The sequence below is a fragment of the Amphiprion ocellaris genome, chromosome 10 (genome assembly GCF_022539595.1).
Source record: "Amphiprion ocellaris isolate individual 3 ecotype Okinawa chromosome 10, ASM2253959v1, whole genome shotgun sequence".
Classification (NCBI taxonomy): domain Eukaryota; kingdom Metazoa; phylum Chordata; class Actinopteri; family Pomacentridae; genus Amphiprion; species Amphiprion ocellaris.
In genome coordinates this window covers 28323764-28338388 of record NC_072775.1, presented here as the reverse complement: position 1 = coordinate 28338388, position 14625 = coordinate 28323764, and the positions used below count along the sequence as shown (strand labels likewise).

At 37.6% G+C, this 14625-nt stretch overlaps 1 protein-coding gene across 1 annotated transcript in view; it reads right to left on the bottom strand.

The window, feature by feature from the left end:
- Window positions 1–14625, bottom strand: part of LOC111573211 (zinc finger protein GLIS1-like) — a 110065-nt gene that overhangs the window by 19420 nt on the left and 76020 nt on the right. Inside the window, exons 4-6 of the mRNA XM_023277246.3 lie at window positions 4230–4343; window positions 2128–2254; window positions 13–169 (exon numbers count right to left, since the gene is read on the bottom strand). Coding sequence (XP_023133014.2) covers window positions 13–169; window positions 2128–2254; window positions 4230–4343 — 398 coding nt within the window. The remainder of the gene's footprint in view (window positions 1–12; window positions 170–2127; window positions 2255–4229; window positions 4344–14625) is intronic.

The window sequence follows — 14625 nt, the reverse complement described above, 5'->3', positions numbered from 1 at the left end:
TCTTACACTCACCCATCCGTCATGCTCCCTGGTTTTGTTAACAAAGATATTGGACTGTTGGCATCAAAATTTCCCTCCAGGCCTGGACACCTGGAGCAGCTGTCTGCTGATGGAGGCAGAAACTCTGAATTCCCCCTGTTGTGGGCGCTACTGCTGTTTGAGTACACACCTGAAAGACAGCCACATGTGGTGTTAGTGATTTTACCATATGTAGGCTTGCAGGTAGTCCCTAAAAAATGTGCGACTTCATGGAGTTAGGTGTTGCAAAAGTTAGCTTAAGCTTAGCAATGGTTACAATGGAGCAAAAGTTTTAAAAAGTATTCATATGCACAGAAACTTTGGAAAATGCAACATATTTCACTTCCATGCCAACTACACACTGTTGCTAGCAAAGTTAGCTGTGATTAGCAACGGTTAAAATTGAAAAATATCAATCCAGCTTTGAAAAACTATAAAATTTTCAACAGACACCATAGGATGTGTTACTGGAACACATTTCATTTCCTCACTGACTGTCCTCCTTCACTCCTTCAACTTCAAAAACTGCTACTGCAACACACTCACTAACTGTCCTCATGCTCAGTGTCTTCCAAACACTAATGCTTTTTTGTTTTTTTGTTTTTTTACCAGAAATGACAAAATATGGTTAAGTACACTGCTAAATTTTGTAGCTAGTACAATCAGTTTAGAATAGTTACAATTACAATGGGGCAAGCTTTGACAAATGCATTGGATTTAGTAACTAATGTATCATTTTGACTATAAAATCTAATAATACAGTTAAAACTGTCTTTTTCTGAACAACAATTACAAAAGATATTCATCCCCTTGGGGAAATTCAAAACTCAATGTACATTTTTTAAAAAACAGCAAACCATAAAACTTAAGAAACTGAACTTTTTATTGAGAAAGAAAATATTGCAGATTATTACAATATAATTTTCTGTTGAGCAAGTAATTGTTTTAGCGCAAACACAAATCAAGTATTAAGGCTTTTGACAAAACTAGTGTCTAAGAGGCTAACTGCACTAGCAAGAAACAGAAGTTATAGTTAGCAATATTTTAGCACATTTTGTAGGAAATTTGAGTATTTTAGATACAGTGAACATACAATTGAACTGAGGAGAAGTAGGAAATAATATAAGAAAGATGTGAGGAATTAATACTTTTATTTCTAAAATTGTTCATTGTAACCAAGTTCTCGTTCAAATTCAACCGCTGTGTTCCTCTATAAAATGATATGGTCTTGACCTTATGTTTAGATTAGCCTGAGATAAAAACTCAATCTTTTTCCTTTATTTAGTTATGTAAATTTCTAATATTTAATTTTCATCTTTACAGGAAAGCACTTTTGGTCATCTGTTGTTTTGAATGTGCTGTGTAAATAAAGGTGTCTTGACTGAAAAAGCAGCAAGCGTCAAACTTTTCATAGTCTCTTTTGAAGTCTGCAGAGTGTTTAATACAAAAACAGTGTTTCTGTGTAGTTCATTTAAAGCTGCAACCCATGTACAAACATGCCATCAGTTTGGCTTTGGACACTCTGAGCCCAGCACAGCTGATGATAATAGCATATGTCACCATAAATCCAGCATACATATCATAATGCAGCTACATAACAGAAAGTAGTTAAGGCTCTACCATTTCTGATAAGGAAAAAGTCCTCTTGGGATATTTTCAAAATTAAACACTGAGATGCTTGTTTCACCCTGAATAAATATAGCTCTTAGTGTGCTGTTTGAGGCTTTCTCCTTAAAGTCTTCTGGGTAAAACTGCAAGTAGTCTGAAGTAATAGACATGGACAGCTCTCCTGGACGCTCTCTGCTCTCCGTTGCCAACTGGGCCTCAGTGTACCTGACAGCTTCTTGATCCCGGTTCAGCCATTGAAAGGGAAAGAAAAAGAGCTTGGCTGGAAAACTGGTTTGGAGAAGCCGAAGGATGGGCGGGCTGAGGGCCAACTTGCCCACAGTCAGTGCCCGGTAATTGGACAAGGTAAACACTGGCATGATGAGCTATCATCGCAGGAATGAGCAAGGAGGGAGAGGAAAAAGGAGCACCTTTTCTTTGTTTTTAGCTGTTTCCAGAGAGGTGTTGGTGGCAAACTTTCTGCTACTGTTTCATTGCACATACCTGTGTAGTCATCTAAGGCTGGCAAAGGTGAGCTGTTTTCTTGGTGCGAGGAGGCTGAGCTGTGGAGATGCTGCCTCGCCAGACAATCACTCAAAATGTCAGATTCCAGCAGCGTAGAGGCCTGAACCTGCCAATAAGACGAAATGCAGATGTTCATATGGATACAGCTGATAAACGGTATAGCTATTGTTCATGAAGGAATGAGAGTAATTATGTCAAAGCTGCAGCTTAGTTGTTATTTAACTGTTCTATGCTGTTGGGCAATGCTACTCCCATGGAGCCTAATTTTGAAAGGATTGACTTCTCTTTTGATTACATACAGTAGATCAATTGAAAACACAGTGAGTTTTTCTGCAGGCCATTTTTCTGCTGTTCATTTCTAAAAGATCCGGATGTCTGCATCTCATTTGCGATTCATCTTCTTGAGGTACAAAATCCAGAAATCCTGTTAGGCGATCTCATTCGAAAAAAACCTTCTAACAAAGTTAAGTCAAGACAATTTACTTTATTATCCGGTGTTAACAGAGCATCCCCCAGGACTTTCAAAAACAATTCATGCACAGCTCCAGGACTCCAGAAGAAGCTCGTGAAGGACACCCAGGAACCACAAAAAGAGCTACAGATAATCAGCGAGAAACATTCGCCTAAACCAGTGTTTATGAAGACAGCGACTTCAATGGCTATGACACATCAGCTCGAAGAAATGCCTAACCATGAGGAGTTTATGAAGTGCGTGTTTAATATTTCAAAGTCCTATTGAGCACCACAGGGTTTACTGCAGCTTGGGGCGAGTCGGCCGTGTCACAACTTACAAGCACACGTGGTTCTGTTTAAAGCAAACAAGGCATGGGAATACACACAAAGCCTCAGTGTCACTCATGGTCCATAGAAAACAAACTAGGCCCAGATAAGGCAGAACAATAGACCCCGTATTCTGACTTCCAGGGAGTGTAATACTTTGTTTTGTTGTATTTCATCCTACCGAATCACAAACATGCTGCTGCTGCTCTCCATCTCTGCTCAGAAACAAGACCTGCAGAATGACCACTGACCGCTTCTCTATTTGAAAACCATATAAAATACCAGTTCACTGTTAAATAAACCTTTCTGAGCCTTGAGGTTAAAAAGGAACAAACTGCACAGACGTCTAACTTCGATGTGAACTGGATGTTACATTTGATCAGGATCGAGATGGAAAACAAAATCAAAATGCAACAGACCAGGAGACAAATTTGCTTTACACTTTCTTTATCATTACCGTTGATTTTCTTCTCAGGCTCTCATGGAAAAACCTGACAAATTCCTCTTCAAGAAACTCAAAATTAACTGTTTTTTGTACTCTTCGTATGTTGCTCATGGAGTTACATTTATTCAACAAGTTTCATGAGACTGTGAGTTTATTTTTATGAGAAAAATAAGAAAGGTTCTCCTTTGTTTTACTATATAAATTGTTTATATTAAAATTTAAATACCTTTAGTATATAATTCTAGTTCTCTGTGTGCTTGGGTAGCCCTCTTAAAAATTTCACTATTTCTTCAAAGCACTAAACATCTCTGGAGAGTTTTAGTTCTAAAATGCAGGATGGAAAGTCAGCTATTATGCTGATGATGCTTCTCTCTAAATCTATCAATTCAGAAGTGGTCTGAAAATATCTGGTGAAATTACTGCTCACATCGTGATAGTTTTTGGAGGGCAAATACACTAAAAAAAAGAGAAATGTTGGACCAACTTAAATGAATTGCTTCAACTTGTAGCACACAATTTCATATTAAGTTAGAAAGTAATATAAATGCCACTGTTTTCAGTTAAATGTAATTGCAACATTTGAAAAAGTATTGCAAAACAATCTTGAAAAGCAGCCTTAAACTGATTTTAAAATGCATCTGCTATGTTTTTATTTAGAATAATGTCTTCTAATCTCTCTACAACTTGGTTCAACCACATCTTATGGTGTTCTAACCCTTTGATGTATAACCTGGGTCAAAAGTGGCCCAAATCCAATGGAAAATGGGTATCTCCTGATGTGGTCTACGCATCAAAGGGTTACAGACACAAGGATGGTTTATTGTTCGATATGTGAGAATCTAGCTGCTGCTTGTACCTTGATCTCTCTGTCCAGAAGGCCTTTGGCTGAGTGAGCTTTGACATGTTTTCTTAACGAACTGGGATCAGTGTATCGCTTGGTGCATCCCAGAATCTGACAGGCGTACGGTTTCTGTAAATGAACCACAAAAAATGTAGAAGTGAGTGAAATTTAACAGAAAGAACAGCAATCTGTGAAGAAATAGACAATGAATGCTAAAAACAAGCTTCTTTGTATTTTCTCTTACACAATCGATTTAAATATACTCTTATGTAAACAAGTAAAAGTAAATCTGAGGTGTTTTGGAGATTACTTTGCAAGTAATTACTCTTTTTTTTTTTTTACCTTCAATACTGAAAGACTGAAACTAAAAACAGGCTTTTACATAACAAATATGCAACAAAGCAGCAAAATAAACCCATAGTTGTGGAAATATGGTTTGCAGATTGGTACAGACTAAACCATTACTTGTATACACTGGAAGAAATATTCCAAAATGCTGTGTATGTTTCATGTAATCTTCGTGACTCAGGATTTTGTAAAACATTCACCACACAATGATAATTTTACGGTCACTGTAGAGACGATGTCAAACATTAAAAAAAAAAAAAAAAAAACCTTTACAACTAAGTTTGGTTGAGTCACATCCACATCGCACATGTAAACATTCAGGATACATGTTGTAAATGCGGTTACTTATTATGACAATTGCACTAACAGAGAAAAGGAAGGACATGCAGCTATGTCAACATTTTACATAATGTGCTCCTCAGCTGAGAATCAAGTGTATTTACCTTTCATCTGCGAACTTCAAGAGAGGAAGAGAGAGAAGAGTTCAGCAATAAATCAGTGGATTTATCATCTACCTGCACTTTTTTTTATAAACAAAACAGCATTAATTCTTAGTGAAAAGCTCCTTTTTCAGCAATATTTTGCACATATATAACAGATTACGGACAAAATATTTGCTGTTTATGCGGTAAATCAGGCCGCCATCAATGGCGTCATTCCAACCAATTATAAAACTAGAATAAAAATCAAAGAAGTGTGCTTTAAAATGTACAAAGTTTGACTTAAAAGCAATTCATTAGGTTGCCTGTATTTCACAATTTGATCTATGCTGCATGATTAAATCAGTAAATGAACTAATTTCCATGAATCTGATTCCCCACAGATTTTTTTTCTCTCTTTTTCATTGCTGAGCATTTAACAGTTGGAGTCAATTAGAATTTCATGAAAACACATGTATACTATTTATTTGTAGGTTTATGAATTGGGATCTGAGCACTGCGAGTCAAAAATTATGATCTACATACGTGCAGAAAATAAGCAATGCAACAGGTTCAAACATAGTATTTTGTAGAAAATCTAAGGAATATACTTTAAAAAACAACTAACACACTGTTTAGTAAATTAAAGGCATTAAAACTTGGAGAATTCAGTTTCAATCATGTATCAGGTTTTTAAAAAGCTATAAAAAGTATTTTTTGATTATTAATAATAATAATAATAATAATAATAGTAATAATAATAATAATAATAATAATAATAATAATAATAATAATAATAATAATAATAATAATAATAATAATAATAATAATAATAATAATATAATAAGTATATTTTGAGAGGAATATGCATGTAAGAGACATAAAAACAAACTAGTTCTGTACATTGGGTAGAAACAAAGTTAATCAACAAATGTATTTAAACAGGTGTTACTATAATAATGATCGTGTAAGTGTAAGTGTTATTTCTTAACTTTCTACTTGTTGTTTTCTATTCCACTGTCCTGTAATTCTTTACAGATCAACAAAATACATTCCAACATAAATCTGGCATCGGACTTACAACTGCTTTACAGTGTTGGTAAAAATTGTGCAATTTCTTAGTGTTTCGAAACTATCTCAGAAAAATATTCCCTCAGAGACCAACTCAGGTCTCCCTGAGAAATGCTGTCTTTCTAATCTTAAATTCAGAGTAGAAGCATGCCATGTTATATGACAGGAATCTTTGCATTTTCCTGTTTTCTTTTTACCATTAGACAAACAAGAAAGTCTTTTATGCTTGAGTAAATTAAACTATGATCTTTTATGTATGAAAAACACTAATATGTGTGTCAAAATTATACAAATAGAGCACTGCCTGGGACTCAGACACACCTTCCTGACTTCAAGATGTCACAGTTGAAATGCTGTAAAGCTGGATTGCAGAAACCAGCAAGTGTTACTTGGATTTTTAAATGATGCAACTAGAAAGAACACACATACACTTCCCTCAGGTTTTCCTTCACAACTACAAACGCATAAACTCTGAACTGACAAATTACAGCTGGAGGACTTCAAAAGGAGCACAACGCATTACAACTAGCTCTGGTGTGAAAACATGCAAATCAGCTGTATCAACAAAAAAATTGCAAAACATCTCATTTACATCCAATATCAGGGCTCCAGACTGAGATCAAAATGGTCGTATTTTTCAAATCAAATCAAATCAAATCAAATCAAATCAAATCAAATCAAACTTTATTTATAGAGCACTTTTCATACAGTTAAAAATGCAACGCAAAGTGCTTTACAACATTAAAAACATTAAAAACAAGAAAACCCGTCCCTCCCTCCCTCCATATATACATATATGCACACAACTGCAGAAGCACACACACATACACACACACACACACACACACACACACACACACACACACACACACACACACACACACACCTACACACACACACACACACACACACACACGCCCCCAGACACACACTCCCACCACTGACAGTAGGAGACATGGCATGGGACTGACGATTGTGGAAAACGCCTCCAACTGGGGTCGTCCACACTGGGAGGAGTCGCAGGCCATGACCACTGGGGGCGCTGGCACCCAGACCCACAGACCCCCTGACCCCGACAGACAGGGGGACCCCCACACCGAGGTGGGGAGCCCCCCCAACCAGCCGGACCAAAGGGACCCATGGACAGCACCCCCAGCAGCAGACCACATACAGCCCCCAGTGTGGAGGACCCCCCTGAGGAAAACACTGGAGTTAAATAACTAAAAATTTAAAACTACAAGATAGAATTAAAGACCTATAACTTAAGTAGAAAGGTGAAAGGTTAAAAAAGTAAAAATACATAAGAAAATAAATACAAAATGATAAGATTTTTGACCTTTTTTTGAGAGTGTGTGAGTTAATATTTCAAATGGTCGCATTGTGCGAGTGCATGATGATTATTAAAGCTGTATTTGTGTCACTGTAAGCAGCTACTGTGTTAACCACAGTGGTGGAAAGTTGTACTTCTATAACTTTGGTGTATGCATGCTTAAAAGTGCATTGTTCTCGTGAAATGTGGAGCACACCCACATGAGATGCTCATAGAAGAGAAGCTGTAGCATTTACCGGGGTTGATTTATGTATATCCAGATCGATACAGATTATTTGTAATCAAGCAGAACAGTGACCAACATTTGGGACTGATATATATTCACTGGGGCTCCAGACTACTTTTTGAGAGTTGAAATTTCAACTGGGGCTGCACAGTGACTCGGTGGTTAGCACTGTTGCCTCACAGCTAGAAGACCCCTGGTGCACGTCCCAGCCTGGGATCTTTCTGTATGGAGTTGTCATGTTCTCCCTCTGCATGTGTGGGTTTTCTCCGGGTACTCCAGCTTCCTCCCACAGTTACTTTTATAACTTTGGTGGCTCTGTCAGTCTGTCCCCGCCTGGTGTGTAAAACAAGCTGTCTAGTTGATGTGTGTTAAAAAGATAAAGTGATCTGTAGCTGATTATTTAAAAAGAAAATCAAGGAAGAGGAGGTGGACAAAGAGTGGTCCTACTCAGCCATCTGAGATCAGAGGGCAGGTGGAGGCAGGAAGATACTGAACCAGTGAAGGGAAAAAAGCAATTAATTTATTTACACTGAAGTAGGGCCGCCAAATTAAATGTACATTAATCTCAATAATGATTTTAGCTTTGCACCATTACAGGAACTCTATCTACTGTGGTATTTACACTTAAAAATGTGGTCTTCTCCTGAAATTCACCTACAAGTGCTGCATATAGAAAAGAGCACATGTAGAAAAAATCACATAGTTTCATCTGGAGCAAATCTTAGAACACCCTACTTTACTCTTTTCAAGGTAATTTTTGGTCACGCACCTGTCTGAGTACTGCAGCCACCAAGCAGCAGCTACAGCCTGCAATGTGAGGCATTTAGGGAACATTGGTAAACTGTAGCGACTATTGATATGAAAATGTTCAGCAAGTGATGTGTCTTGCCTGAGACAAGGTGAGAGGTGCAACAAAGTGAGAAAGTTGGTCTGGAGCCTTAAATATAGACCAACACAACTCTTGTTTTCAAAAAGGCTAGATGGTAATTAAAACAAAAAAACAAGATAAAGCAAGATAAAACAGGATAAAAAAAAAAAAAGATAAAGCACCAAAGCCATGTAATTAAGTTTAGGTAAAAAGCATAGTTTGGTTAAATGTAAGCGTTGACATTCTTATTTTTAGCTCTGGACCCTGCACAAGTATACAGATAAGTTTTAATGTTGACATATTAATGCTTATATTTGTCCATTTTTTCATACTTTTACCAATAGTTTGCATTTACTGTTCCTCCAGTGTTTTTAGTTTTGAAGCTTTTCCATTTTAAGGGTTACCGCTCCATCTAATATATGATTGGCTAGCTAGAAATTAGTAAAAATAAAAAGATGTTTCCTTCAAAGTGTAACTGAAAAAGCAGTTTAATTGTAAAGGAACTTAATTTTTATGGGACAGGGCTGTTTACTCCTTAATTAACAGCAAATTAGCTTGCAGTGCTCCACAACTGTCACGGCCACAGCCAGAGGCTGTGATTAGTGGCAGTGCTCTCCCCTCCTCTGGCCCTGGTCTCTCTCTCTTTCCTAGGTGTGCGTTGGCACAGAGGCTTGGCAGCAGGTGTGGCTGATTGTAATCAGTGGCTCATGTGCAGGTGGGAGTCATGTATTCATTCACGCCGGCCTCTCCATAAAACCAGATGCCACTCATCATTCGATGCCGGACTGTCATCTAACTAGTTAGTAAATAGTTAGTTCTGCGATCTGTACCGTCTGAGCCCTTTTCCTAGCTCGTACTGTATCGGCCCTTTTCCTAGCTTTTGCAATAATCCTGTTTTCTGTGTTTAGATCTGATTCCTGCCTGCTTTTGTCACCCGGATCACCTGCTTCCACTGTTGCATGCTGTCTGGCTTCTCACCGGGCAGATTCCTTGGCTTCTGCTGGACCATCGTTTCTCCAAGGATTCCCTGCGCTTCTGAGGAAAGCACCTGCTGCCAGCCACGCCATTGTAACACCTGCCTCGCCATCTAGGACGCCAGCCTCCCTCCCCCGGACACCACACACACCACCTTGGGCTACTGGAACATCTGGAACAGCCTGTTCTTCTCAAGACTGGTAGAAGCCTGGTTTCCCCAAGCCAAACTATCTTCCCGTAGTGACTGTTAAGTTTCCAAGCCCTAGCAATACAAGACTTGTATTTGAAACCAGTTCAGTCGTTTGTCTAGTTAGCTTATTGGCTTTTGCATACTATTCTGCATAGACTGTCTGGTTAAATAGTATATTCTCTCTGGTTTAGTCATTCATGTATATCTTGCTAGAGTAACTTTCTAGTTGAGGGGTTTCTTGTTCAGGATTATTGTTAGTCCTGGATTTTGTACACCGTTTGAGGTTTTTCCTGTTTATTTGTTGTCCTGCCTTGGTGATACCATACATGGGTTAACGTTATTATTTTCTTGTTCAGAGTCCTTGTAATTAGTCCTCCTACCCTCTAGAGGGTATTTAGTTCAGCTCCACATTCTGCGTTTTTTTTTTTTTTTTGTAGTACCGGTTTCATAGTTCCAGTTAGTAGTTGTAATTCTTTATTTCTCTCTTGTGTTGTAAATAAAAGCATTGTAAAACCGTTCTTTGGTCTGCTCTGTCATTTCCTGCATTTGAGCCTCTGTACCTGCCATAACAACAGAACTCATTCTGGATGTATTGTTTTGAGTAACTTGACAGCAACATTACTGTCATAAAATGTAAACTAGGTAACTAATTTAGCCAAAACTGGAAGAAGATGGTTGCTAAAACTTCAAAAAATCCAAAAACAAGCAAAATTTTCAGGTTAATGAGCCAGAATTATTACTTTATTTCATAAAAGACATTACTGTAAGAGACTGACCTCATTTTGGGGAAAAAGTCCCCTAACATGTAATATTAGTAATACAGTACAAGCTGTTTAATTAAACTTGAGTAAAGGTTCTTGGCTGGCTGTTATATTGAACTATACGCAGCAGTTATTTGCGTTCAGACAGTCATCCAACGGGCCTCCGTGATGGCGCCAGCTGTGTCCGATTACTGATTTGTGACGCAACTTGAAGCTGCCATTAGCCGCCGTGAAACCACAAGGAGAAAATAACTTTCTACTCGTGGTGTAATAACAGCGCAGAGCGACGCGCAGCTCTGTCCCGTCCGTGTAACAAGAGATGTGATTTGGTGGTTTACGGCTAAATCCTCATCGCTTGTCAGCAGGAGTAAAAATAACTGTGGGCTGCAGAATAAATCTGCAGCAGGTATGTAGTTTCACCATCCAGATGGTGCATCAGGCAGCTATGCAGCCCTTTAATCACTGCTCAGTTCATGTGTGCTTAGTGCAAAAAAACACCAAATATTCTGTATCATAGAGAAAGAACAGGCGCAATTATGATAGTTCGGTATATTTAAAGCATAAATTCTTATCCTTTGCAGGCGTTTTTTCTGTTTAAACTTCATATATTTATCTTAACAGCTTTACACAGACATAAACAGCTCTACATAAGTACATTTTTCTCAAGTATTACACCTTATTTTGAGGTAACTACACATTTTCTGCTACTTTATACCTTTATTCTATTACACTTCAGAAGGAAATACTGCACTTTTTGCTTCTCTTAATGTATTTGACATATGCAAATACTTGCTCTAACTTACTTTTTTGCTCGAACAAACATTGTTTTAAGTTTATAAACCATCTGCAACTCTACAAATTCAAAAGATTCAAATGCTTTATTGTCATATGCAGCAATAACAAGCTATCATATTTAAATTCTTAGTTCTATGTGTCTCTATGTAGTGTTGGGGTTAATCTGTTCATTCAGACACACACACATCTACTTATACATAATAAAGTAACAAATATTAATGTTCAAGAACAGTGCAAAAAGGTTTAGACAAAAAAACTAAAAAAAAACATGGCGTGCAGAATTTATGGTGCATAAAAATTTTAAACTGAGGTAGATGTGTTAAATATACAAACTAAAGTACAACAAAGAGATGTGCAGAAGAAACTGTAAAAAATAAAGTATGTGTAAAGAAAATGCTATTTAGGTGCTAGAAGTCACTGATAATAAACAATTTAAGACCAATAATCTTTAACAGTTTGTTCAAAATGCACCAAAGTACACACATCATGTAAATACTGTAATTCTGTTCCTTTATTTAACCATGCTGCTAAATTCATGTACACTCACCATGCACCTTTTATACTTTCATGTCAACACAATGTTTTACTTTTATTCGCTCTCAACATATTCTACTTTTAACAAAGTTTTATCCTATTTAACTACCACATGGTTGCTACTACTATTGTACAGTTGTTGCTTCCCTGCTGTGTCCAATTACTCCCAGGAGACAAAGTTTTTTGAATTGAATTAAACTGAACTGAAAGTGCTTATTTAGTTGATGATTTCTATGCGCTTTTATTGAACCAATATTTTGGAGAGGATATATGTTTAACTACTTGTAGCAAAAGCAGAAGTGCTTTTAAAACCAATTTCAGGTACTTATTTATATAATAGTAGTACTGCAAGAATCTAAAATCACAAGAAGTGAAGATGCAGACGCAACATGTAGTGAAATATCAAAAGTTTAAGTTCTAATTTGTCCAGGTGGAGCTTATTTTAACTCCTCAGTTTATGAAAATCAATCACATTTTGTTTTTCTTAATCTTAAATCTTCTAACATCTGTCTATCTAATAAATACATTTTGTGGTTTCAAAATGACAATATCTTCCCCTGAAATACAGTGAAGCTGAAATATGAAGTAGTAAGTAAAATAAAAGCCAATAAAAATGATACTTGGACGTGTTCGCTGGACATTAAAAGTGGGTTGTATGGGGCAGGGGAAGGTGTATGGCTTAGGACAGAGGTCACTAAATGCCGGACTGCGATCCGGACCCAGACACCGTCTATCCGGGTCTAAATTTGACGAATCGCTTCTATTTTACCGGCGCAGCTTTCCAATGTTTACAGCATTGGTTATCAGCTCAGGAAACACACAGACCAATTACGTACGAGTTCAGCCATCCCATGTGACACTACTCAGCCAATGAAGTCACTGCATTGCATCGCAGCTCTGCCTTCAAAAGCCAGTTGAGAGGAGGGACAGAAAGGACAGTAGTAGGAGGTTCGGCTCTTTTCAGAGAGCTTTTGGCACGGCTTCCTCCTAGTTTAGTATGATTTGTAGCCTCATATTTTAGCCTAACCAGGCAAATATGAATAATTTGTGTGCTGACAAACTCTTTTGCATTCGGTGTTTTTATGAGAAGCCTTACAATTGCCTCATTTTGTGCATTTGTTCTGTTACAAAGACAGACATTCTTACTTTTGTTTAATATTTCAATCAAACTCTTTTTTGCACAAAAATCAAATGAACAAAACACTGCACATAAACCCACAGAACCAGAACAGAAACAGAATCAAGCTCTGTGTTCAAACAGTATAAGTGTCCTCAGTGCAGGTTGACGTTCAAAAAATCAGATGGCTGAGCTTGGATGGACTGATACCATTTCTTCTTTCATTGAGTATCTGCCGTGTTTTTGAGAAGAATCTCTCAGATGGAACAGAAGTTGTCTCTCCTCCATCACCTTCACCAGGTGGGGAAAACTGAGGCCTTGGCCTGCCACCAGCTCAGTGGGCCGTTTGCTGGTTGGATGAGCGGTTCCTCTAGATATGATCTCACCTCCATCATAGCATCAGCTGTAGGATTTCTCCTGAATCATCTCCTGTAGCTCTTTCATCAAAGAGCCTCCACACAGCAGAAGTTTGAGGTTCCTCCTCCACTTGGTCCTCTAATGGTGGAGATGTCTGGCTGCTGGGACACATTTTGCTGCTGCTGCACTTTCTTTCTTTCACATTCTCTGAAGTGTCTCATCAACAGCTCTGTTGTCACTGAAGGCAAGCTTCTTTAATCTAGGATCCAACAGCGTGGTTTCTGTGAGGACAGTGTTAAACACCATACTCCATTAAATAAGTTGGGAGTCGGCTCTCACTCAATGGGAGTCGGCTCTTTAGATTCACTACAAAGCACCGGCTCTTAGAGCCGTATCTTTTGCACATCACACATCCCTAGAGGACAGACTGGTCACATGCTGACCATGTTTGGCTCAACATACAGCTGCGAGGCAGCTTTCTCAACTATGAACATAGTCAAAACTAAATATGATTTCAGACTCACCAATGAGCTCCTCTAAATATGTTTGAAAACGACCCTGACACCATGACGCCACGATTCAAAATACTGGCAGGGCAAGCAGCAGCTCAGCTCTCCCATTAAGCAGCAGGGGATATAAGGGGAGTGATATGAGACCAAAAAAAAGTGTTTATTTTTAATTAATTAATTAATTAATTAATTAATTAATTAATTAATTTATTTATTTTTTTTTTTTTTTATTTTTTAAAATTGGTATTATAATTTGTTGTTTTCCTACAGAGTGGCATGTTGATGGATTGTGGTCAATGGATGTCGAGATGGACAATCGAGGGAAACAGAGAGAGGGGAAGAATGGAAAGAGAAAAAAAAGGAAAGAAAAAAATGTAAACATGGGACAATGCATAGGGGCTTTGGACTCTTTTAGAGTCATTGGACTTTTTTCAGGCCTGGACACATGCCTTGGACTAATGAATATTGCCACTAGACAAGGACTTGTTTACAGACAATGGTGGATGGCTGGAGGGTGGATGGGTGGGTGGGGGAGGATGGGAGGAGGCAGGGGTGTCACTGATGGTGATTATATTTTGTATAACAATTTAAATGGAAATACTAATAAAATATAAATATCAAAAAAAATAATTAAATCTAAAAGTGTTCAATTGTTTACATTTTTGAGATTTGGCTATTGTTAAAGACGTATATACGTTGGTTCAGGTTGATCAGTCATTATTTTTTCAAGTTGCACTTCATTTTCAAGTCTGCACTTTATTTTAAGATATACAGTTATATCAAAAGTTATTTATTAATAAAAGTTGTCAAAATGTTTTTGAATCATACTGAATTAATTTGATTTGATGGTCAGTTATTGATTACAGGCAGACGCAAATAAAACTACTAGGTTACATCAACATATATCACAC